This window comes from Mesoplodon densirostris, chromosome 4, assembly GCF_025265405.1.
Source record: "Mesoplodon densirostris isolate mMesDen1 chromosome 4, mMesDen1 primary haplotype, whole genome shotgun sequence".
NCBI lineage: Eukaryota > Metazoa > Chordata > Mammalia > Artiodactyla > Ziphiidae > Mesoplodon > Mesoplodon densirostris.
This window is the reverse complement of record NC_082664.1, coordinates 63,303,452-63,329,735: the sequence shown is the minus strand read 5'-3', so window position 1 is coordinate 63,329,735 and position 26,284 is coordinate 63,303,452. Positions and strand designations below refer to the sequence as shown.

Sequence of the window (26,284 nt, the reverse complement as noted above, 5' to 3'; positions counted from 1 at the left end):
CATTGATTGCTGTAAATTTTTTTTTTTTTTTTTTTTTCGATACGTGGGCCTCTCACTGCTGTGGCCTCTCCTGTTGCGGAGCACAGGCTCCGGACGCACAGGCTCAGCGGCCATGGCTCACGGGCCCAGCCGCTCCGCGGCATGTGGGATCTTCCCGGACCGGGTCACGAACCCGTGTCCCCTGCATCGGCAGGCAGACTCTCAACCACTGCGCCACCAGGGAAGCCCGATTGCTGTAAATTTTGATGTTAGGCATTGAAAGTCCTCCAATTTTGTTCTTTTTTAAGGTGGTTTTTGTTATTATAGATTCTTTGTATTTTCCTATAAATATTAAAATCAGATTTTCAGTTTCTATAAAAAGCCTGGTGGGATTATGATTAGATTGTGTTGAATCAGTAGATCATTGGAGTGGAGGGGGATTGACATCTTAACAGTTTTTAGTTTTTTTTTTTTTTTAATCCATGGTATTTCTCACAATCTTCTTGATATTAATAATGCACCACATGGTTTAAATTTAAGAATCTTAAAACAGTAAAATTTCACTTGCCTTCATCCTTTTGATATATTAACATATATTTTTATATTTATTTTGATTCAAATAATAAATTGTGTTTTAAAGAAATTATGAGAATTAAAAATACACTCTTCTATGTTTATCCATCATTGATTTTAGATACTCTCTGTTTCTTCATGTTGGAATCAATTTTCCTTTTTGGTTATTTTCCCTAACTTGAATAACATCTTTTAGCCCTTCCTTCCCCCTCCCTCCCTCCCTCCTTCCATCTTTCCTTCCTTCCTTCCTTCCTTCCTTTTTCCTTTCTCTCTCTCTCTCTTTCTCTTCTCCAATACACATGTGCTCTTGTTTAGTTCAGTTCTCATTTATCTGCCTGTATCTTTATTTAACCCTCAGTTTTTAAGGACATAGTCACTAGATATAGATGGATATAATACATAAGATGGCTATGAGATGCCCCAAGGGGTCTCCTGTATTCTAGATATATTCTTCCTTACCTCCATTGTATAGTAGCAACTCTGTTTCCCCTGGGTAGTCAGGATTAGTTACGCCAGCCAGTACATTAACCTTCTTCCTTACATATTGATTCAGAGGCATGAGGAGCCCTAAGTGACCAGGTAACAGTTTCAACTTCCAGTTTAATGGAATTTTTGTTATGTCACTAGGTGGAAGTTTTTCTCCCTTTGGAGCTAAGACCTCTGGATTAACAGAATCTCAGTTTGCAGAGACCGCGAGCAAAAATCTTGCTATTGGATTACTATGGGTAATAATGAATGAAGCCACTCCCATTTCAACCCCTTGATTCCTGGACCTGTGAATATTGGCTGTGGATGAAAAAGTACTATATATTGGATTCTGGTTTAGAGCATATACAATGTCATGGAGAACCTTGTCCTAGTCCCACCAGGTATTGCCACATATCTGGCACTCTAATCAAGTCTTCAAAAGTCCATTCCACTGTTTTATTAAGCTAGCTGCATCAGGATGATGAGGAACTTGGTAAGATCAGTGTTCATGAGCATGAGCCCATTGTGACACTTCACGTGCTATGAAGTGAGTTCCTTGATCAGGACAATGCTGTGTGGAATCTCATGGTGATACGTAAGGCATTCTGTAAGTCCATGGGTGGCTGTTTGTGAATAAGCATTGCATTCAGGGAAGCAAATCCATATCCGGACAAAGTGTTTATTCCAGTAAGAACAGTAAAGAGCAGTTTTGGTAAAAAGGTAGGAGAATGAAAGTTGGTGATCCAAGAGCAGAGTTTCAGAGTTAAGGATTAAAGAGGACTAAGGAGAGGATATGGCTGGGGTTATTGTTTGAAGGTAAATTTTATTGGAATAAATGAGTCAAGAAATTGTGAGACTAGAGTATTGTATTGGTGATTCTTGCTTTTTTGTCTAGAATATTGACAAAAAAATATTTTAATATGGGAAAGTAACCTTCGTTGTCAAATCACAGTGGTACAGATGAGAAGCAAGTCATCCAAATCAGTGCTTCTCAAACTGTCTGTGGTGAAAACCAGTTTAAAAAAAACATTTTCCCAATGTGTTATGGACCACTACTTTTATAACATAATAAAAATGACTTATCAAAAAATGAAACGAAGAAATATATAGACATGCAAGATTCAAGCAAACATTCTTTTAATGGGTTCAAAGCCATAAAGTTTGCTCTGTGAAATTCCTATAAAATGTTTAATTGCTTCTTCTGAATTTTAGTACTAGCTTCATGGCAGTATCAGTTTTGGACCACTACTAGCCCGTGGACCACGCATTATGAATGGATAACAGAAATTTCAAAATTGAAAAGGTTGTTTAATGAAGGATTAGTGGACTGGAAATGACAGTTGGGAACCAGGAAAAATACATGTCCTTTTTTTCTGCCTCTGAAGTAACAGTATATGAAAGAAGAGTACGCTGTACTAGAGAGGGTGCAGACAAAAGTGTCACTGGAAGTAAGGTGGTTTTTTATTGAGCTGAGGAGATAAAGGGATTAAGCTTAAGAATGTATGGAAGTATCTTGGCAATGAAAAAGTACTTCCAAGCTCCATAATGCCAAAAGTACAAGGAGGGTAGGTAAGAGAAAGAGCTAAGCCAGAAGAGAATTCAAGTTTTAGTTGACTTTAGGGAGCTGAATATAATGTAGACTTATTTTTCACTGAGATTGCTCTTAAGTAATCACTGCTAAATAGTTTGGATGATGTTCCTGGCTTTGCATATACATATTAATAAAACAGTTTCAAGAACATTTAAACATTTTTTAAAAATAGGTGAAATGGGGAATTCCCTGGTGGTCCAGTGGTTAGGACCCTGTGCTTCCACTGCATGGGACATGGGTTTGATCCCTGGTTGGGGAACTAATATCCTGCAAGCCACCTGGTGTGGCCAAATAAATAAATAAAAATAGGTGAAATGATTGACTCCATTGAAAAACTAGGAAGTGTCCTGAGAATTGTCCCAAGTTTCCAAAGCATTTCTTACAGTAGTCACTAAACCAGTCCACAAGTATTTACTGGTTTCCTATGGAGAACACTAGTTATATTTACATATTCAAAGATAATTAGTCTTATCTCTCAAAGAGAATGACTTTTATATAATTTTCAACTTGTTGATACTTTGCTTTATCACACAATTTTTTAGTTTTTATCCTGTTATAATCTTAGAAGTTGGAGTGGCTTCTGTTAGGATTTAACAACGTTTGGACAACACACATTATACAAGAAGAAAATTAAGAATGAGCACTTAAGTAATTGACAGTTCTATTGAGATTACAACATTTATAATAGGAAACAAACAAAGTTTTCAAACCAAGAGGAGGAGGCATCTGTGATTCCAGGAATCCAAAAACTGAAAAGAGAGCTTAATAAACTATTAAACTGAGGCTATCATCCCGTGCATACTAATGCTATTTCCTGAACTCTGCCTTGTGTTTTACAATAGTATAAGAAGCATCTCTATTATTTTGTGCAATAACTGCCAACTTAACATTTAGGTTATACTGTTATTTGTTTGTGGATTTGGAGAAAATCCATTGAAGTTTACTTAAGAACCAATTCATTACAATGGTATTATTTACTGAATTTTGTTTTCCTGACCATTAGCTAACTACAAGGTTCAGCATTACAAGGTTATAACTGTACAAAAAGGATCACAGTACCATATCCTAGTCGCATGGCATTAGCCAGAGAAGTAAAGTCATCATGTTAGAAATAAATGCCTTTGCAGCACTGAAGAGATTATAGAAATTGCATAAGCTAGATTAGATCTCTTTTATGTAGTAATTTTATAGTTTATTTTAATTATTTCAGTTATAAAATATTGTTATACTATTCTTATTTCTGGTTATTCCTATTAAACTAGAAATGCAGTACTTTTCTGATATAATTCATAACAAAACAAAAATTCAAAGCAGTTCTAGAGTTCTTATTATTGAAATTGAAGAGGAAGTGTTAACTTTGAATTGTAACTTTTAAAATTAATTAATTAATTTATTTATTTATTTATTGGCTGCGTTGGGTCTTCATTGCTGTGTGTGGGCTTTCTCTAGTTGCGGTGAGCGGGGGCTACTCTTTGTTGCAGTGAGCAGGCTTCTCATTATGGTGGCTTCTCTTGTTGTGGAGCATGGGCTCTAGGCACACGGGCTTCAGTAGTTGTGGCTGGTGGGCTCTGTAGTTGTGGCTCACGGGCTCCAGAATGCAGGCTCAGTAGTTGTGGCGCAGGGGCTTAGTTGCTCCACGGCATGTGGGATCTTCCTGGACCAGGGCTCGAACCCGTGTCCCCTGTATTGGCAGGTGGATTCTTAACCACTGTGCCACCAGGAAGTCCCTGTAACTTTTAATTTAATGACTAGAATTGTAATCTCAAATCTATTTAAGATTTTAGGTGATCATCCTAAAACATCTGGAAAGTACGAACCAACTTTTCTTAATTTTTATATAAACACATTTCTAATTCAACTTTAATGTATTAAGTAATTATGAATCCATATAATTAATAATTATTGACATAAACAATGCATACATTAGATGTGAGATATAATAGCCTCAGTATTAGATTGCCATTTTCTTTTTATTACACCTGAAGGCTACCCCAGCAGATTGAGATCCTGAGAAGTTGTGGGTATGGTGGGAGGGGTGCCTCTTTCCAGCACAGCAGATACTACTGAAATCAAGGGACTCTGTGGCTTTTATTTTTCTCCCTTCTTCATTTTTTGGGCAACATGTTTAGCTTACTTCCTTGGGTTTATCAGCCTACTCTTCCCTTTTTTTACTCCCAGAACAATGTGCCATAATACACAGCCAGTTAGAATACACAGCCAGAGAATTAGGATACTGGGCAAGAGAGATCAGAGAGGGGTAGGTTGAATGGACAAATGATAAGTTAGTTTGGGCTTACTTTTCTATTCACGGAAGTATTACTTGCATTTTTAATCTCTTTTAGTTTCTTATGTTATTAACATCTCAAATGTTGGTAATCATTTCTAGATATGTTCTAATTAGAATCCAGAAAAGGTAATTTCATAACTCTCCACTTCAGTAATCACATTTGGTAGGTCAGCAGTATCTAGTTATTAGAAGCTAAGTAAACACTATTACTAATTTACTTTTAGTTTACTCATAATTCAGTAATTATTATCATTTACATATTATTGCAAAACCTGGAGGGAAATTTCTACTAAGGAAATGTTTAGGAATTTATGTACCTAATTTCATTTTCTGTTGACTATTATAGAAAATAACCAGTTTTACAGATATTAGGAAAAGATATATTGAAAGTTATAGGAAATTGGAAAGGAAGAACTTCATTGGGTGTTAAGTCAGTTTGAAATAAATGAAAACTTATCATTCCAGTCTGTGCTGCAGGAACCTTTTCCTTATTAGGGAAAAATTGCTTTTGGTCCCTTGAAAAGCAATAGAGACTTCTTGTCATGTCAGAGTAATTATTACCAATCTTGTGTTCCCTCAAAAAACAATTATAAAATTGGAAAAAAATGTGTGAACAACAGGCTGCTCGGGAATGCACAGAGGTGAGCTCAGCGATTTCCCTGGTATTGTGTCTGGGAGTTACTCTTGCTGACTCAGGAAGGTAGAACTCAGGCAGAGCAGTGGTCTTGCTGCACTAAAAAAGAAGAAATTTAAGTCCAGGTATTTGAAATAGCCGAAACTTGCAGGAGATGATATTAGATCAGAGGAAACTATGCCCATGTGTTTGGAGGGAGGCTAGAGTGGAAACACAAGGTATCTGTGTGTTTATTTATCTTCAGTCCTTGTCCAAGACTTCTGCAGTGCATGCACAGGTCTTGCACACAAGTGGTTTAAAAGCACTGCCAGAGTGCTGTGAGTTAAAAGAAGTAAGTCCATTGCTGAGAACCTTGGTCATTCAATTGATTCTTCCTTGGGTTAAGGACCAAGCCTGAATGCAATGCTGTTTAATAGAACATTCTACAATAATGGAAATGTCTCTGCATTGTTCAGTTTGGTAGCCATGGACTACATTTGGTTCTTGAGCACTTTAAATATGGCTAGTGCAAAAGAATAATTTATTTTAAATTTTATTTAGTTTTAATTAATGTATACTTAAATCTTAATAGCCACATGTGCCTTCTGGCTACCATATCAGACAGAGCAGCTCTAGGTTAAGAGTCAGGCCCTAGGATTAAGTTAAAAACTGGAATAGACCTGCTCAAATAAATTATAAAAATAAATTTGATAGGTGCAAAGGAATCCAGCAATAACTTAACTCTTTGCTAGAGGAAAAATCCGCATTCTTCAAATAAAGACAACATAATCTAGGTACCTTACAATGAACCACCTGCAATGACCAGCATATAATTAAAAATACTAGAAGCAGATAAATGTGACCCACAGTCCAGGGAAAATATAGTCAACAGAAACAAGTCTTGACATACCTCAATATGTTAGAAATTGCAGAAACGTACTTTGAAGAAGTTATTCTAAGTTCCTTGAAAGATTTAAAGGAAAGGTGATCCCAGTGAGTGAACTGATGGGTAATATCAGCAAGGAAATGAGACTCTAGAAAGAGCTTAATTGTAAAGCCAAAATTGTAACACCTGATATGAAAACTTCAGTGGACAAGCTTAATAACAGTTTAGAGACCATATAATGAAAGATTAGTGAACTTGAAGACAGATCTCTAGAATTTATCCAACCTGAAGAAAGGAAAAAATGAAAATAAAAGAATACAACCTCAGTGATCTATGGAACAATATCAACCTCCAAATATTTAGGGATATTCTAGATATCTTATTCTTGTTAATTTCTCATTTAGTCCCCTTGTGAGCAGAAATATACTCTGTGATTTCAGTCTTTTCAAATTTATTGTGATATATTTTAAGGTACAGCATATAGTCTTTTTTTTTACTGTTCCTTTGAGAAGAATGTGTATTCTGCATTCGTTGATTGTTTTATAAATTTCACTTAGGTCAAAGTGAATGAAAAGTCAAGCCTTCTACAATGTTAATGATTTTGTCTAGATTGTTTAGCAGTTCCAGAGAGAACCAGTTATGATTGCTGAATAGTGTAAAAGGATGAAATTAGAGCACTCATGCTATCTGATTTCGAGACTTGCTCTAAAACTACAATAGTCAAGACTGTGCTTTCTGCATACACAAATCAGTGGAACAGTGTAGAGAGCCCAGAAACAGATCTCGTATATAGTCCCTTAATTTTTTTTACATTTTAATAGCTTTATTGAGATTTACATGCTGTTCACACATTTAAAGTTACAATTCAGCATTTTTACTGTATTCACAGAGTTGTACATTCTCACAATTTTAGGATATTTTTTTTTTTTTTTTTTTTTTTTTTTTTTTTTTTTTTTTTTGCTGTACGCGGGCCTCTCACTGCTGTGGCCTCTCCCGTTGCGGAGCACAGGCTCCGGACACACAGGCCCCGCGGCCATGGCTCGCGGGCCCAGCCGCTCCGCGGCATGTGGGATCCTCCGGGATCGGGGCACGAACCCGTGTCCCCTGCATCGGCAGGCGGACTCTCAACCACTGCGCCACCAGGGAGGCCCAATTTTAGGATATTTTTATCAGCCCCAAAGAAACTCTACACCCATTATTAGTCATCCTGGTCATTCCACCGAAACAGCCCTCCACCAGCCCTAGGCAACCAGTAATCTAGCGTCTGTCTCCATAGATTTACCTGTTCTAGACATTTTATGTAATGGAATCATACAATATGTGGTCTTTTGTGACTAGCTTCTTTCACTTTGTATAATGCACTTAAAGTTTGTTCATGTGGTAGCATGTATTGGTACTTTTATTGCAAAATTAATCCTTTTTAAATTGCCAAGTAATAATATGGATATACCACATTTTGTTATTCATTTGTCAATTGATGGACATTTATTTCTGCTTTGTGTTTATTACAAGTAATTCTACTCTGAACATACATTTAAAGTTTTTGTGTGGACTTATATTTTCATTTCTCTTGGGTGTATATCTGAAAGTGGAGTTTCTGGGTCATATGGCAACTCTATATTTAACATTTTGATGATTGTGTTTGTCTTTTTGTGACTGGCTTATTTCACCTACTTAGCATGGTGTCCTCAATATTGTAGAATGTGTCAGAATTCCTTTATTTTGAAGGCTGAATAATATTCTGTTTTATGTATATACCACATTATATTTATCTGTTCATCCATCGGTGGACACTTGGGTTGCCTCTACCTTTTGGCTATTGTGAAAAATGCTGCTGTGAACATGGTGTACAAATATATCTTGAGGCCCTGCTTTCAATTCTTTTGAGTATACACCCAGAAGTGGAATTGCTAGATCATACGGTAATTCTATTTTTATTTTTTTTAAGAAACTGTCATACTGTTATCCATAGTGGCTGCATCATTTTACATTCCCGTCAACAGTGCACAAGGCTTCCAATTTCCATATACTTACTGACACTTGTTGTTTTCTGGGTTTTTTTGTTTTATAATAGCCATCCTAATAGGTGTAACGTAGTATATTAGGTGGTTTTGATTTGTATTTCCATAATGATTAGTAAGGGTGAACATCTTTTCATATGTTTATTGGCCATTTTTATATCTTTTTTGGAGAAATGTCTATTCAAGTTCTTTGCCCACTTTTTAATCAGGTTTGGTGTTTTTGTTTTTGAGTTATAGGAGTTATTTATGTATTCTAGATAGTAACCTTTATCAGGTATGTGATTAACAGATATTTTCACGTGTTCCATGGGAGGCATTTTCAGTCTGTTGATTGTGTTCTTTGATGCACAAAAGTTCTTAATTTTGATGTCCAATTTATCTGTTTTGTCTTTTGTTGCTTGTGCTTTTGGTGTCATATCCAGGAAGTCATTGACAAACCCAGTATCCTGAACCTTTTCCCGTATGTTTTCTTCTAGGAGTTGTATAGCTTTACCTCTTACATTTATTTAGGTCTTTGATCCATTTTAAGTTAATTTTGTATATGATGTAAAGTAGAGGTCCAGCTTCATTATTCTGCATGTGTATATCCAGTTTTCTCAGCACGATTTCTTGAAAAGACTGTCTTTTCCTCCATTGGGTGGTCTTGATAACCTTGAGAAAAAAATTTTCACCATGTATACAAGGGTTTATTTCAAGGCTTTCTATTCTAATCCATTGGCCTATATGTCTGTCTTTATGCCAGTGCCACACTCTTTTGATTATTGTAGCTTTGTAATAAGTTTTGAAATCAGGAAGTGTGAAGCCTTCATGTTATTGTTATGTTTTCTTGGTGGAGTAACCATTTTATCGTATATTGACCTTATTTGTCTTTTGTACCAGGTTTTGACAAAGTCTGTTTCGCTCAATGTTAATATAGCCACCCCTGCTCTCTGTTGGCTACTATTTGCATGGAATATCTTATTGAACCCATGCATGTCTTTAGATCTAAAGTTAGTCTCTTGTGGACAGCATATAGTTGGATTCTGGCTTTTTAATCCATTCTGCCAATCTTGTCTTTTGATTGAGGAATTTAGTCCAGTTACATTTCAAGTAATAACTGATAGAAAAGGACTTACTATTGCCATTTTATTCATTGTTTTTGGTACATCTTATAGCTTCTTTGTCTCTCATTTCAGCCCTTACTGCCTTCCTTTGTTTTCAGTTGATTTTTTATAGTGATGTGCTTTGATTCCCTTCTGATTTCCTTTTGTTTATATTCTGTAAATATTTTCTTTGTGGTTACCATGGGGAAACATAAAATATCCTAAAAGTTATAACAATCTGTTTTAAACTGATAACTTTAATCACATAAAAAACTATACTCCTGGGGCTTCCCTGGTGACGCAGTGGTTGAGAGTCCACCTGCCAATGCAGGGGACACGGGTTCGTGCCCTGATCCAGTAAGATCCCACATGCCGTGGAGCGACTGGGCCTGTGAGCCATGGCCACTGAGCCTGCACATCCGGAGCCTGTGTTCTGCAACGGGAGAGGCCACAACAGTGAGAGTCCCGTGTACCGCAAAAAAAAAAAAAAAAAAAAAAAAAAAACTATACTCCTTTAAAGCTCTATTCCCCCACTTTATGTTATTGTTGTCACAGATTACATCTTTATATATTATGTACTCATTAACATAGATTTCTAAGTATTCTGTGCTTTTGTCTTTAAATCATATAAAAGAATAAAAAGTGGGGCGACAAACCAAAATTACAGTAATAAAGATTTTTTATATTTGTGTACTTACCTTTACTGGATAACTTTTGTATTTTCATATGGCTTTTAGCTATTCTGTAGTGTCCTTTCATTTGAACTCAAAGGACTCTCTTTAGCATTTTTTGTTAGAACAGGTTTAATGTTAATGAACTTCCTCAGGTTTTGTTTATCTGAGAATGTCTTAATTTTGCCCTCATTTTTGAAGGATATTTTTGCCAGATATGAAATCCTCATTTGACAGGGTTGTTTGTTTATTTGTTTGTTTGTTTCATTCAGCAATTTAAATATATCATCCCACTGCCTTCTAGCCTGCAAAGTGTCTCCTGAGAAATCAATTGATAATTTTATTGAGGATTCCTTTTATATGAACAGTTGCATTTCTCTTGCTGCTTTCAAGATTATCTGTCTTTGACTTTCAACAGTTTGATTATAATGTATCTTGGTACAAGTCTCTTTATATTTATCCTACTTGGAGGTAGTTGAGTTTCGTGTATTTTTATATCCTGTGTTTCCTCAAGTTTGGGAAGTTTTCAGCCATTATTTCTTTAAATAAGCTCTCTATCCCCTTTCTCTCTCTCTTCACTTTCTTTGAATTTCATAATGTGTGTATTAGTTCACTTGATAGAACCATAAGTCCCTTAGGCTCTATTTACTTTTCTTTATTATTTTTTCTTTTTTCCTCAGTCACTATAATTTCAAATTATCTTTGTTCAGGTTTACTGATTCTTTTTGCTTATTTGAGTCTGCTGTTGAACCACCCTAGTGAATTTTTCAATTCAGGTATTGTGTTTTCCAGCCCCAAATATCTGTTAGGTTCTTTTTTTTTTTTTTTTTTTTGTGGTACGCGGGCCTCCCACTGCTGTGGCCTCTCCCGTTGTGGAGCACAGGCTCCGGATGCGCAGGCTCAGTGGTCATGGCTCACGGGCCCAGCCACTCCGCGGCATGTGGGATCTTCCCGGACCGGGGCACGAACCCATGTCCCCTGCATCGGCAGGCGGACTCTCAACCACTGCGCCACCAGGGAAGCCCTGTTAGGTTCTTTTTAAAAATAATTTTTTTTATTTTGTTTATATCCTCATTTTGTTCATGTGTTGTTTTACTGATACTGTTTAGTTTTCTGTTCATGTTCTCCTTAAGACAGTGGCTTAAACTCTTTGTCTAGTAGATTTGAGACCTGTGTTTCTTTAAGATTGGTTTCTGTGGATTTATTTTGTTCTTTCAGATAGGCTGTGATTCCCTGTTTCTTTGTATGCCTTCTGATTTTTTTGTTGAAAATTGGGCATTTGAGGTAATACCCACATCTCGCATTCTCTGTAGGCTGGCTCTGTGCAGAAGACTTTCACTAATCAGCCTGCTGTGATGACTGAAGATCCTCTTGAGCCTTTTCTGGAGATGTATATTCCCTGGGCCCATGTGTGCACTTTTATTCCAATTCTTCTGTATACTTGTCTGCTTTTAAATGTCTTATTTCTCTTAGAGTCTCACACTTGCTTCTTCACAAAGCCTTTGGTATGTATTGTAGTCCTCTGCTAATAATCTCTTGACTCCAGACAGCACGGCTCTACAGTTCCCCCATAGCTCTCAATCACTGCGGCATTCACTACGGCTTTTGGCAACCTCCAACCTAATATCCAAACCATGCCATCGTTCCCATAAGTACTTCAGTTCAGGAAAGACAGAAACAAGTGCCTGGGGCAGCCCCTAGACAGACCAGTATGTTGGAAACAAGTGCCTCTCTTTTGTTCCATCCAAAGGAGGAACTGAAAATTGGGTAGCCTCCTCCCAACTGACATCACTATGATGTGCCATGGAGACAGTCCAGGAGGAGCAAGTAAAAATGCTGCAAATTTTCCTACCAATTTGAAAAGTGTCAAATTGGTTGGGGGTTTATTTGCTGCTGATCCTTAATTGTTTTCTAGAATTCCCACAACGCTTTAATCCATATGCTGTTTACTTTTTTTTCCATTGGGGAGCTGGGGCCTGGAGCTTGTTTGTCCACCATCTTGCAGGTGTCATTCTCATTGTGGTTTTGATTTACATTTCCCTAATGGCTAATGATGTTGACTACCTTTTGTGCTTATTGGCCATTTGTTTATGTACTTTAAAGAAATGTCTATTCTGGTCCTTTGCCCATTGTTTGGTTATGTTGTTATTCTTCTTTTTATTATTGAGTAGTAAGAGTTCTTTATATGTTGTAGATACAAGGGTTTTTTTTAATCAGATGTATCATTTATGAAATATTTTTCCCTTTCTGTGGGTAATCTTTTCACTTCTTAATGATATCATATGCAACACAAAAGTTTTTCAGTGTGATGAAGTACCATTTATCTTTTTTCTTTTGTCACTTGAAGGCTTAGAAAGTTATGCCGAAGCCAACATCACTAAGATTTACTCCTGTTTTTTCCTAAGATTTTTATAGTTTTATCTCTTACATTTAAATCTGTTATCAAATTTAAGTTAATTTTTCTGTATGTTCTAAGAGAGTTGTCTAACTTCATTCTTTTGCTTGTGATACTCTTGATTTTTGACCAAGGCATCAGATCAGTCCACTGGAGAAAGGTATGTATTTACAACAAATAGTGGTGGAACAGCTGGGTGTCAGTATAGAATTAAAAGGAAACTTGACTCTTTCCTCACACCATACTCAAAAATAAAGTCAAGGTGGATTATAGACCTAAACAAGAAAGCTTAAACCTTAAAGATGTTGTAAGAAACCATGGGTAAATATCTTTATTACCTTGAGGTAGGCAAGGATTTCAGAAAGGACAGAAATAGCTCCAACCATCTCAAAAAAATAGATAAATTTGACTTTAACAAAATTAAAACTAATGCTTGTCAAAAGCCAACTTTAAGAACATGAAAAAGTAAGCCATAACCTAGGAAAAAATATTTGCAATTCATGTATTTGACACAGGACTTGCATTAAGTATATTTAAATAATTCCCACAAATTGATTAAAAAAAGAAACAACCCAAGAAAAAAATTGGCCAAAGACTGGAAAAAAAACTTCACAAATGTCCGATGAACACATGAAAAGATTACTATAACTTGTGAACAGGGAAACACAAATTTAAATGTGATACCATATCACATGCACTGTGGCATCTGAAATTAAAAAGACCAACAACAGCAAATGTTGGCAAGGATGTGCAGCAACTGAAACTCTGATCCATTGCTAATGGGAATGTAAAATGGTACAACTGGATTTGAAAACTGCTTGATAGTTTCTTACACACTTGAGCAATATCTACTTCATGACCTAGCAATTCCATTTATAGGTATTTACCCAAGGAAAATGAAAACATATACATGCTGTAGGAATTTTAGAGCAATGTTTATAGGAGCTCATTCATAATATCCAAATACCAAAAACAACTCAACTGTCATTCTTTAGTGGGAATATGGACAAATTATGGTATATTCATACAGTGGAATATTATTTTGCCTGAAAAGAATGAACCACTCATGCACAGAAAAACATAGATGAATCTCAAATACATATGTTGATTGAAAGAAGTCAAAGGATTACAACTTAAAGGTTTCATTGTTTTTTTTGAAGTTAAAGAACAAGTAAAATAATTCACAAAATTACAAATCAGAACATTGATAGCCTATGGCTATGGGGGCAGATTGGAAGCACCAAGTCCTTTCTGGTGTGATGGAATATTATATATCATCATCAAAACATTTTGCATATTTCTGTACTTAAAAATTAGTTATTTTTGTTTAAGTATAATGTTTTCAGATTTCTGTATTCTTATGCTGCATTTATGCCTATTAATACAGTATATGATAGCCTAAATATTGTCTAGTGGCACATGCCTATAATTTTACAAGGAAATTAATATGAAAAATAAGATTTCTTTAAACAAAATTCACATCATTTATTTATTAAGCATGCATTATATAGCTTCAGCGAACTATGTGCTGTATTTGTCCCTGGGATTGTAGGTGGATGTGACCAAGAATGCTAAGCAGGTGGTTGCAGATGAGAACATAAAGGAAGGGCAGTGAGTCCATAGAAGCAAGGAGGGAATGGTATTCCTCAGGAGGGCTTCCCAGTGGAAAGATGGGGTCTGGTGCTGTGTGGATAAATCATATATATATAACAACTTGTGCAAAGGCATGCAAGTTGAAAGGAATGTCCATATTTTGGGGACTGTGGATAATTTATCATGTCTGAACTAGAGCAAGTGTATAATTAAGGAGGAATGAGAAAATATGAAATGGGTCTGGCTCATGAAACGCCACTGTCATTCTCCAAAACTTAACTCTGTAAGCAGTGAGAGAACCAATAAAGGATATCAAGATAGGGTAGGTAAGTGTTAGTGTGATCAGAGTTGTATTTTAGAAATAGCTTTCTGGAGTATTTATTAGCTCTGAGATACAATCTGAAAACACATGCAGATACACATACAGATACACATTCTTTTTTAAAATTCCCCTGATGATATTGTTTTGCAGCCAGCTTTGAGAACTACCAAAATAGAGGATAGTTTGGAAGGACTTCAGACTGAAGCCATGACACTTGCCAGTTAATGAGAAACTTAGAGGCTGAATGAAAGATATGACATAGGGGATAGAGAATAAAGCATGTTGAAGGAATAGGACTTACTCCAACTTTAGGATAAAGATAGGAGGAAGCTTAAAATGATTTTCAAGTTTAGCAAGGATGATTGGGTAAATGCCATTTATAAGCAGGGAATACAGTAATGCAATAAATACATATTTAATATCACCTGTGTTTTAGATACCTTGCTATGGGCTCTACCTTCTTGGAGTTTGCAGTTTATATGAAGGAAAAATAGATATTTTGGACATTTTCATGTGAAGGCCTGATGATATCAGGTCTATTTGCATATGCATACATAAATATACATATAAATGTATGTATGTATAATTATGTAGAAATATATGTGTGTTTTTGTATACGTATACATAAGTATATTTGTTAACATACTAATATAGGTGGAAAAATGTGTGTGTGTATATATATGTATACATATATATGTATGTAGCTTTTATAAAGGCCTTCATTTCAAAGAAAATACTTCTAACATTAATAAAATAATAGCAATTTTTTGTTTTATAGTCCTAAAAAGAACATTATGATTTCAGATACTGTGTTAGCCATAGAATGTGCAATTAAAAGGTGAGAAATAATTGCCAAGGTGGTTTTTATTAATTTAGCTTAGACTTGATTAGGTCTGAATGAACTGACTTAAATGTAGTAATCCTGTATACTGGCTAGTTCATATTCCACTTAGATCTATGTTGTGTACTTCCTTATATCAGATTTATATACTACTTTAAAAATTAACTGTATCTCTAAATGCTCAAAGTTCAAATTTTAAAATGTCATCATCAACGTTTTCTGTAGTTCTAGCTATTTCCATTGCTTTTACTATTTTCCTATGTGTGTTCTGTATAAATGTTGTTGATAAACAATTATTCTGCCTGAATTTGAATCCTACTTATTAGTTGCATGACTTTAAAGAAGGTGTGTATTACTCTCTGCTTCTGCTTCCTTCTCTGCCAAACAGGATAATATCTAATTCATAAGGTCCACATGAAGATTGACTGATTTAATACATGTAAAGTTCTTAGAACAGGGCCTGGCACATACTAATTTCTCACTAAGAGTCGATTGACTATCATTAATCATATGTGTTAACCTTTATTTTGAAACAGAGATGTAAACCATGATTTTTTAAATGAATAGCTTTTTTATGAATACTAATGTAATAATCTTAAACAGTATTACAAAAATAGTATTTTAATAGCATAGTATACTAAACAAATACCTACATACATGTTGACACCTTTTAAAATAATTGTCATGTTTACTAATAATACTTTTACTATGCGATTTAAAATGTTTCTTTAATTTTTTTGAACAATTTATTTGTTTAAAATGAATATTAATTACTGTATTTGTTATTAAATCCTTAGTTATTTACTTTCATATGGTGTTTTCAAAATGGTATATGTAAACATAATTAAGATTTCATATATATAAATATGTAGAAACGTTTTATTTTCTGGCATGTTGCCTGTTAAGTGGTGGTATAATATTGCCTAGTGCATGCTTGATGAGTGTTTACTAAATAATTTGTGTTTTGTCTGTGTGTACATGTGCGCACACACACACATGTGTGTGTATCAGCTGTAGCATATGTGTTTTCAGAGACTCATTCACATAATTATTGTTTTTCTTTTTTAATCTTTGGTTTTTTTAAACTTTAGTATTGTATAAATTATTCATTTAACCAAGTTGTTGATATTTTGCCAGGGCTTTGAAGAAACAAGTTACCATTTTGAATTTGAAAGCTCTTTATTCCAAGTTATTGTAATGTGAGAAAAACATTCTACTTATTATTTTTAAATCTAAAATCAAGTGATTTTTTTAAATTCTTCTAAAGGAAAAGGAAAAAAACTTATATAATCCTATATAAAGGAAAAGGAAAAAAACTTATATAATCTTAAGTGCTTCCAAATGTCTGCAGTTCAAAGTACATAATTTACATTGACACCAAAGTTTAGTTCCTGTTTTGACTGGAAGAGTCTGGTATTATTTTTTGTCTGCAAAGGAAAGAGTTGTATAGCATCCAAGTGGGAAGATGTTTGGTTGTAACGCAATCAACATGATTTGTGACTGAAAGGAGATTGTACAGGAGGAGAAACAGCAGCTGTTAAAAACCTAGACAATATTAGAGAGAACTTTTTGTTAAAACTTTTTTTTTTTTTTTTTTTTTTGCCACCCTGTGTGGCTTGTGGGATCTTAATTCCCCAACCAGGGTTTGAACCCAGGCCCTCAGCAGTGAAAGTGCAGAGTCCTAACCACTGGACCACCAGGGAATTCCCTCGTTTTGTTAAAAACTTAAGGCATGTTAATCTTTCAGGAAGTAAACACAAAGTAAAACAGAATCATAACTATATTTTCTAATTGATACAGTTCTTCAGAATTCACAATAATGAGTAAAAGGAAATTACTGATGAAAACAGATCTTATAGTAAATACGGGTCAAATCCTTTAATAAAAATTTGCCATTAAATTTTGATATATTTTATGTGTTTAGCTCACTCATATTGTAGAATTAGTTTTGTTTGTTTCCAGAGGCAAATTTAATTCTTCTTATTAGTGATCTTACAGAGCACAGAATCATGAACCTATGTGATGTTTTCACCCTACTACAACAACTGTCCATCTTTTTTATCTATATGCCCCACTCATTTACTCCTCCTCATTATTATCTTGCAGGGAATCCCAGACATAATGTCCTTTTTATCTATAACTTTTATTGTGTATCTCTTAAAGATGTGGACAGTTGTTTAAAACATAACTACAGTACCCTTATCATACCAAAAATATTAACAGTTCTTAAATATTGTGAAATATCCAATTAGTTTTCAAATTCCAATGATCTCATAAATATCCTAACGTTTTCTCTTTGTTTTGAATCTGTATCTAAATAAGAATCACACATTGCAAATGATTGAATTGACTCTTAAGCCTTTTTTAAATTTATAGAGTCCCTTCTGTCTCTCTTTTCCCTTGGAATTTATTTTTTTAAACAAAGTATGTCAATTGTAGCATTTCCCAGTTTATTCATTGTATCTCTGTAGTTTCATTTAACATGTTCCTCTCTTCTGTCTTTTGTAAGTATGGTGATTTGATCTAGAGGCTTGATCAGATTTAGACTAGTTTTTATTAGCAAGACTATTTTACATGTGGTTTGTATTGTTTCATCTGGAAACATATGTCGGCTTATGAAAAAACTATGTTGTTAACAGATCTCAGTGCCTAGATCTCTTAGTATATTAATCTGATGCTCAGATTGTCTTGTCTTTAGCTAGTGGGGGAGATTTTCAGTTTAGTTCATGAGTCCTCGCTGAGCTTCTTTGGTACTTCCTTAGATTTGATAGTTAATACAAAACTTCCACCAAGAAAATATGTTCTTGGATCACATTGTACATTTCTTGTCCTAGACTTGGAGTCAACAATATATCCATGAAGTTCTTTATTTTTAGTAAGAAATGGTACTTGGAACCCACAGTGTAGGTGCTAGGGCTACTCATTGCTACTGGGTCTCCTGTTGTTTCTAGCCTTTTTCAATGGACAAACTAAACACACATTTTTTAAAGGTAAAACTTTGTATCTTCATATTTATACTTCCAACTCAAGTTCTGAACTAAAGTGTTTTTAGTTAACTTGTTTTTTATCTGTATATTTTGTCTCTTATGGTGAGAATCCTAGTTCTCAAGGATACTGACAATATACAGATAGCATTTACTTAAATTTAATTTGAGTATTAAAAATTTTTAAGTACAAAAAATAAAACCTCCTGGGTCTTAATTCACACATTAGAACTTTCAAGAACATTAATGTTTGGCAGAATATGAACACAGAAGATATTGTGTTATTATTAATTGTGTCAGTTTAAAACGAAGCTGTCTAAAACTATAGAATAAATTATATATTACTTAATTTAGGGACATTCTTCTTCCATAGCATTTGTCTTGATTCTTTTCATTCATTAAATTATGGAAAATCATTTAACACCTGAAAATGTGGCACTTTGGGACACTTTGCCACGTTGAGTGGTCCCTGGGCCCTATCTTCTGTCCCTCTTGTACTGCATGGCCATGGAAACTGAGCCCAACTATGCAATGTAGATAAATGTCCTCATCACAAAAATAGCTTTATTAAGCTACATTTATCTCTTTGGTTACAGTATTTCATATAAAAATTGGCCTGCAAGTACCCTCCCCCCGATCTTTTCAGAAGGAATGAAAGAGAAAATCTGTGAAGATTAAAAATTAAGAGGAAACAGGGCTTCCCTGGTGGCGCAGTGGTTGAGAGTCCGCCTGCCGATGCAGGGGACTCGGGTTCGTGCCCCGATCCCGGAGGATCCCACATGCCGCGGAGCGGCTGGGCCCGCGAGCCATGGCCGCGGAGCCTGTGTGTCCGAAGCCTGTGCTCCGCAACGGGAGAGGCCACAGCAGTGAGAGGCCCGCGTACAGCAAAAAAAAAAAAAAAAAAAATTAAGAGGAAACAAACAAAAAAGGAAACCTAAAGAGTTACAAACATATCAGTTAACTAGGAATATGAGACCAGATATAGGTCCCAAGGGCTAGGAACTTGGTTTTTATTGCCCTTAAAAGGAATGATGATGGGACCACTTGAGGTGGGAACTGAATGGAAACCCTTGCATGTATATCCAGAACCATAGAACACCCCCACAAGAAGCAAATGCAAAACCAGTCTGGGCGATTCTTCCACACACAGGTTAATATAAAACTTCTACCTAAACAGGGTTCTCCACATAAGAAAACAGTCCACTGTGAGACACAATTAAAAGAGACCATCAACAATTTGAGATAATAGGAAAATATGAAAGAGTATAAAATATGTGTATTTAAACAGAGAAATCATTAAATAATACATGTAACAAAGAGCACTGTGAAAAAAAGATGGACAGAATTGAAAAAGAATACAAGGAAATATCTAGAAGTGAAAACTATAGTCATTGAAATTAAAAGATAAGTAAACAGAGGAAGGGATAGACACAGCTGAAGATAGAATCAGGAATCTCAGTTCACTAATGATAGATGCTCAGAATTCACACACATACTGAGAGGTTTAAAATATGAAATAGAGATTAAAAGATATGAAAGGAGGGACTTCGCTGGTGGCGCAGTGGTTAAGAATCCACCTGCCAGTGCAGGGGACACGGGTTCGAGCCCTGGTCCAGGAAGATCCCACATGCCACAGAGCAGCTAAGCCCGTGTGCCACAACTACTAAGCCTGCACTCTAGAGCCTGAGCCACAACTAATGAAGTCCACGCGCCTAGAGCCCGTGCTCTGCAACAAGAGAAGCCACCGCAATGAGAAGCCTGCATACTACAACTAAGAGTAGCCCCCGCTCACCGGAACTAGAGAAAGCCCGTGCGCAGCAATGAAGACCCAACACAGCCAAAAATAAATATAAAAAAATAAATTAAAAAATAAAGATATGAAAGGAAGATGAGTAAATCTAATATATGACCTATAAGGGTTTCAAAATGGGAACTAGGTAACATTTCAAAATATAATAGCTGTGAGTTTTCCAGGTTTGGGAAGCATAGAAAGTATCCAGAAGATTAAAATAAATCCACCTCTTGACATATTGTAGAATCGAAGAACTCCAAAGTTAAACTACAGAAGATTTTAAAGCAACCATTGAGAAAAGACAAACCTATAAAAAATGGTTATCAGACTAGTAGTGACTTCACATTAGCAACAATAGATGCCAGACTGCAATGGAACAGTATCTTCAAAGTGCTGAAGATACAACTTTTGTCATAACTGTTATATCCAGTAAAGAGTGTCACGAGAACAAAATAATCACATTTTTAGGCAGAATGTCTCACTGAGAGATCTTTTAAAAGCTGTACCTCTGAAAAGAGGAACTTGAACCCAGAAGGAAAGCTAAGATGGTTTGATAGGGGACTTCTACCAATTCTTATAAGAATAGATAATTTTATATAAACTGTTTCCAAATATAAAACACTTTTTATGAGGCTAATCCAACCTTGATAACAAAACTGGAAAGGATAGCACAAAAAAGGAAAAATACAGGTCAGTCTCACTTAGGAACATAGCAGCAATCTGATATATAAAATATTTGTAAACCAAATTAAGGTATCTATGTTTCCTACACATATACACATGTTCAAATGGATGTAACCAGTGACATCTAACAAAATTCATCTAAATGATTATATGATAGAAGCATTCCTTTTAAACAGGAACAAAAAGAGAAGAATGACCGCCACTTAAAGGGAATTTGGGGAGCTGCATCTTCTAAAATACATCCAAAGTCGGACTGCTGCTCACTACCATCCTAGTCTGAGCTATCTCATCTCTCTCCTGGACTACTCAGTAACCTCTTGGCTAGATTTCCTGCTTCTGCCCTGGTCTTCCTGTAGTCTATTCCTAACATAGCAGGAAGAGTGAACCTATATTAATATGAGGCAAATCATGGTGCTTCTTTATTCCAAACCCTCCAGCAACTTTCCCACTCAGAGTAAAAGCCATGGTCTGTAAGATCTCAAGGCTCTTCTCACCTCATCTCCCAGCATTCTTCCCTTGCTTACTTCATTCCTGCTATTCCCCCTGTTAATACTCGAGCATACCAGCCAAGCTTCCACTTCAGAGCCTTTCACTTATTGTTCCTTTTGCTTGAACCACTGCTTCCAAAGAGCTGAAGACTTACTGCTTTGTCTTCTTAGTGTCTATATTCAAATATTGTTTTCTCAACTTAAAATTTCTCGTATTTAAAGTTACAAAAGATTTCCGTACCTACTCTTTTGGTACTCCATATGTTTCTAATCTGTTTTTCTCCATAACATTTTCACCTTCTATCATATTATGTATTTCATTTATTTATTTTATTGTCTCTTTTCCCATCTAGAATATGAGTTCCATGGGGACAGAGATTTTTATCTATTTTGTTAAATGCTGTATCCACCACCACTTATATAATTATGCCTAGCACAGAGTAAGTGCTTAACAAATATTGGTTGAATGAAAATGCGCTTCAAAATAGGGGTTCCTTGAGGGAGCAGACGATGGCAATGAGATTGGGTGAAGGAAGTTAAAGTTCTAATATTTTATATTTTAAAAATCTGAAAGAATTATAGCAAATTTATTTTCATTTAGTAAATACTAGTGATCAGTACAACAGTTTCTGTTGTATTATTCCCTGTCTTTTCTTTATATTTAAATGACAATTAACATTTAAAATTTTAAATATAAAGATGTATAGAGACTAAATTGGTGACAATGTCAAGAAAATTTGAGATGTAAATTAAAGGGTAGGATCTTTATCTACTTTACAAATATTAGGTAAAATCATAAAGTGACAATAATTAATAGAGTGTAGCACTTGGTAATGAAAAAGCAGTTCTATCTCTTTGCTTCAGAATAAATTTCAGGGACTTCCCTGGTTGTCCAGCAGTTAAGACTCCATGCTCCCAATGCAGGGTGCCTGGGTTTGATCCCTGGTCAGGGAACTAGATCCCACATGCATGCTGCAACTAAAAGCCTGCATGCTGCAACTAAAGATCCCACGTGCTGCAACTAAGACACAGCACAGCCAAATAAATAAATATTCAGAATAAATTTCAAAGTTAAAGAGTTTGGTTAAAAAAACAAACTAGGAAAAATTACACAGAATATGCAATTTCGGGAATATGTATAAGTCACAAACATGTATTTGACAAGAGCATTTGTGTATGGTTTTATTCAGTTCAAAGTTATTGTTGGCTTGCCACAGCTTGATTCCCAGGTCAGTGTTAAATTTAAACTTTATGAAGAAATGAAAATAAATTCAACATTTATTTCTTGAGCAAGAGTGAGTGAATTTTTCTGTGTGTATCATGTAGAAAGAAAGAAGTTTCTATCTTTGGATCATTTCTGATTTACTTGGAAACACTAAAAAATAGGTGGTCAGACAACTCGTGACCATGCTTTCTCACTTGACCCTTGATATTTCTATCTTCAGTCTTTCTCTCCTATATTCTTCCTCTTTCTCCTCTTTCAGCTTATAAAATTATGTATCCAAAATAAACCCAACTCAGATGTCATCTGCTCCATGAAACATTTTTTTACTCCCACAGCCAAAGTTATCTACCCCACCTTTGTAACCTTATAGGTCATATTTAGTCATTCTAAATACTTAGTATGTAATCATTTGTATTAAAATTAATTGAAAATGTAGATGATTATTCTAATCGAGACTATATCTAATAGATTGTAATGCTTCTATGTCTTATTCATTTTCATGTCTCATGATTTGTGTCTTCACTAAACACATTTGTATTTTGATTGCATTTGTGACCAGGTATTTTAATTGTTACAAACTAAAAAGGGACAAATACAAATATGTAAATCATGTGTCCCCTCCAGATAAAGTCCAAATGATGTCATCTCACAAAGGTTTTAGGCATATAATTTTTTTAAATGTCTTTAATATGTAAACATCACTACATATATAATTTAAGTGAATATCGGGAGTTTGATAAGACTTTTTCTTTTAAACGAATTTGTATATTACTCAAGGTTGGGAAATACTGATACAGATTGCAGAGTAATATTGAGGTCAGAGGCAGAAATCATCATTAGAGCACTAAAAAATGCCAGTTTGGATTATGACTGCATCTTGATTTTGTATCATAATAATGATTTTTGATTCATTATGACAGTTAACCATTTGTCGGGTAATGTAGAAGTAACTTTGTCTAGATCTTGAATCAGTATGTGTACTTACTTATCGGTTGTTAAATATCCTAATTTAAAAATAGATAAATTGAGTGATTTTTTAATATTTTACTGAACGATAGATTTAGTACTTTATTCCTTTGCCAATAACGCTTGTATCTTCATATGGTCCTGATATGCAGCATATCAGTTTATATTCTGTACAATTATTGTGTAAAATGTTTGATATATTTATATTAAGATTTTGTTTTCAAATGGCATGACATTTCAATGATTTTTGAACATAGATGCTTCTATTAGCCCATTTATGCTTTTGTTTATAATTTCTTTTTTACTTACATTTTTATATATTACCAGTAGGTCAAAATGTCATTTCACGTCTTTGTTATCCCTTGTTTTACTTAAAAGTAAGGTTTAGTCAAAATAGGAATTAAAAACACTTGTTTCCTTAGTTGTTTCCTAGTCATGTAGCACTCTGGCTGTTATATTTTTCTCTACTCAACTGTTTCTTTAGATATTTCTAAAAATCTGAAAAATCTCATATATATTTTTATTTTAAAAAATTAATAAGAAGTCATCACAAATATCATATTGTACTTTATTTAGAACCTATTGTGATTTTTAGAAGTATACTTTTATTCAGCCAGCAGATACATAGTGAAAGCCATTTGGCTAATGAAGAAAATAATTTTAAATATAGTTTGATCTTAATTATATAAGAAATAAGTATTTTTCTAATTTATATGGTAGTATTTAGATTAATAAAAGTCAAACTGAAAATTGCAATTGAATTTGCCAGAGTATTATAAGCAATATTATTTTGTTCATATTCAACATTACTTTTAACTTACTATTCTTATTGCAAAGGATACTCTGTCTTTTAGAGAATACAATGGTATTATTTACATTAATTCATGTGGGTTGGTGAAAAAAATGCTATAACTCCTTTACTTAATGGGATTCTTCCCCTGTGGCAGTGCAAACGGCTAGAGCAGGAGCTTCATCATCTGAAAGAGCAGAACCAGACTTCAGCAAACAACATGAGACATCTGACTGCTGAAAACAATCAAGAACGTGCTCTGAAGGTAAATCTCCATTCCTTCTTGCAGGCAAATTAAGGTTGTAAGCCCTGGTGCCAGCTTTCTGTGCTGCATATATCAGTTGTGTACATTTCAGCAGAAGTGAGCTGTGGTGTTTGCCAACAACCCGTTCTTTAAACACAGATACAGCACCCTTCTGTTATGGTATTATTTTATCTCGTGTATGTGTACATGAAAACAACATATTTTCTGAATTTCAAGTGGTGGTATAATAATAACTTTAGGTTTATGTTCATTCTGTTTCCGATTTCAAAATATGTTGTTACCTTTTGTAGTTAATAAAATGTGGCCACCCTGAAAGAAAAAGAAATTAAATAATGGGCTTTTTCTTTGCATCAATATTTATTACAATAATTTTCTAAATGACTTGTAATATTAGTAACGCACAGAACTGACACTCCTTGAAAGGTATGTGAATATGTTTGGGAATTGAAAGAGTACTTAAAATGTTACTTGCATCAAAAAAAGAGGAAGAAAATATATTCTACTAGAACTTGTAACAAGTAAAGAGTACATATCATGACAAAAGTTCTGTTTCATTTTAATATAGATCCTGTAATCATGAAAAAGGACATTATTTCAATTCTACTAATTATCTTTTCTTCTTAAGATACTTTTCATTCTCTTTTTTTGTCTTTGCCCCAGTTCCTAGCATTGTGCCTGTGACAGTAGGGGTTCCTGCCCTCAAGGTGCTTATATTCTCATTACTGGGTTAAAAATAAAACATAACATATCCACAGGAAACATAAAAGATTCATCATTGTTGTTATTGTATAGTTAAAAAAAGATGTGCTATCAAGAGGATTGTATTGTACTTTGTTGTCTTAAATTCGTTTTTTGCTGCAGATTATGAAAAAATAGGTCATTAGCAGGGTAACTCATTAAGCCAGAATTATCTACCAATGTTGAGAAAAATGGTGACATTTTGATGTGGAAATAATTTTAACCTGTTTATAAAGTATGAGATACAGTTGAAGTCAGATTTTTCTACAAAATGTATTTAGCTTCATTTTGAAATTCGCAGTGGTGGGTGTGTAATAACTTTGCTATTATTCTTTAATGCACTTTCTCTTTATTTCTCTAGAATTTATATATAGACCAGAATAATTAATGGGAAAGAAAAGAATTGCTGTGATTATTTTTCAGTTACCCTGAGGAATTTACTATTGTATGAGTAAAATTAAGTATATAATTATTTAGATGTATATTTGTAAATCAAAGGTAACATAATCTTTTAAAAACAGCTTCCATTATGAGTGCTAATTTATTACTAGCATTAGGGGACAGATATTATGGGCTCTATATGTTATGGCTATTACTATTTAAAATAGAACCTAAAATAAAAATTCTAGGTTAAGTTACATAATAATTGCATAGTCTTTATTATGGCATTTTTGGTTGTGTATTTATGTTAAATTGAATTAAGTGGCAGCTGCTATTTATGAAGAGAAAAAGATGCATATTTCTAAGAGATTATTAAAATTAGAAGGCAAACTGTAGACCAAAAGAAACCTGGAAGTTAACATAGTAGTACTATTATTAGTATCAGTAATAAAAGTAATATAAATAAATAAATTTGAATAGGGTGAGAGCTGAAAATTTTACGTTTTATTTCATTGTATTATGCTATAATTCCTAAAGGAAACAGTCCTAGATATAGGTTTGGAAAAAAATTTGGGCTTCCCTTGTGGCGCAGTGGTTGGGAGTCTGCCTGCCGATGCAGGGGACACGGGTTCGTGCCCCAGTCCGGGAG

At 34.6% G+C, this 26,284-nt stretch overlaps 1 protein-coding gene across 7 annotated transcripts in view; it reads left to right on the top strand.

Annotated features, from left to right (window-relative positions):
• Positions 1-26,284, top strand: part of MIPOL1 (mirror-image polydactyly 1) — a 322,444-nt gene that overhangs the window by 128,347 nt on the left and 167,813 nt on the right. For 5 of the 7 annotated variants that reach the window (XM_060098154.1, XM_060098152.1, XM_060098158.1 and 2 more), the window contains exon 9: positions 24,409-24,516. The exons of the other annotated variants lie outside the window; for them this stretch is intronic. In XM_060098154.1, coding sequence (XP_059954137.1) covers positions 24,409-24,516 — 108 coding nt within the window. The remainder of the gene's footprint in view (positions 1-24,408; positions 24,517-26,284) is intronic. 7 annotated transcript variants of the gene reach the window in all.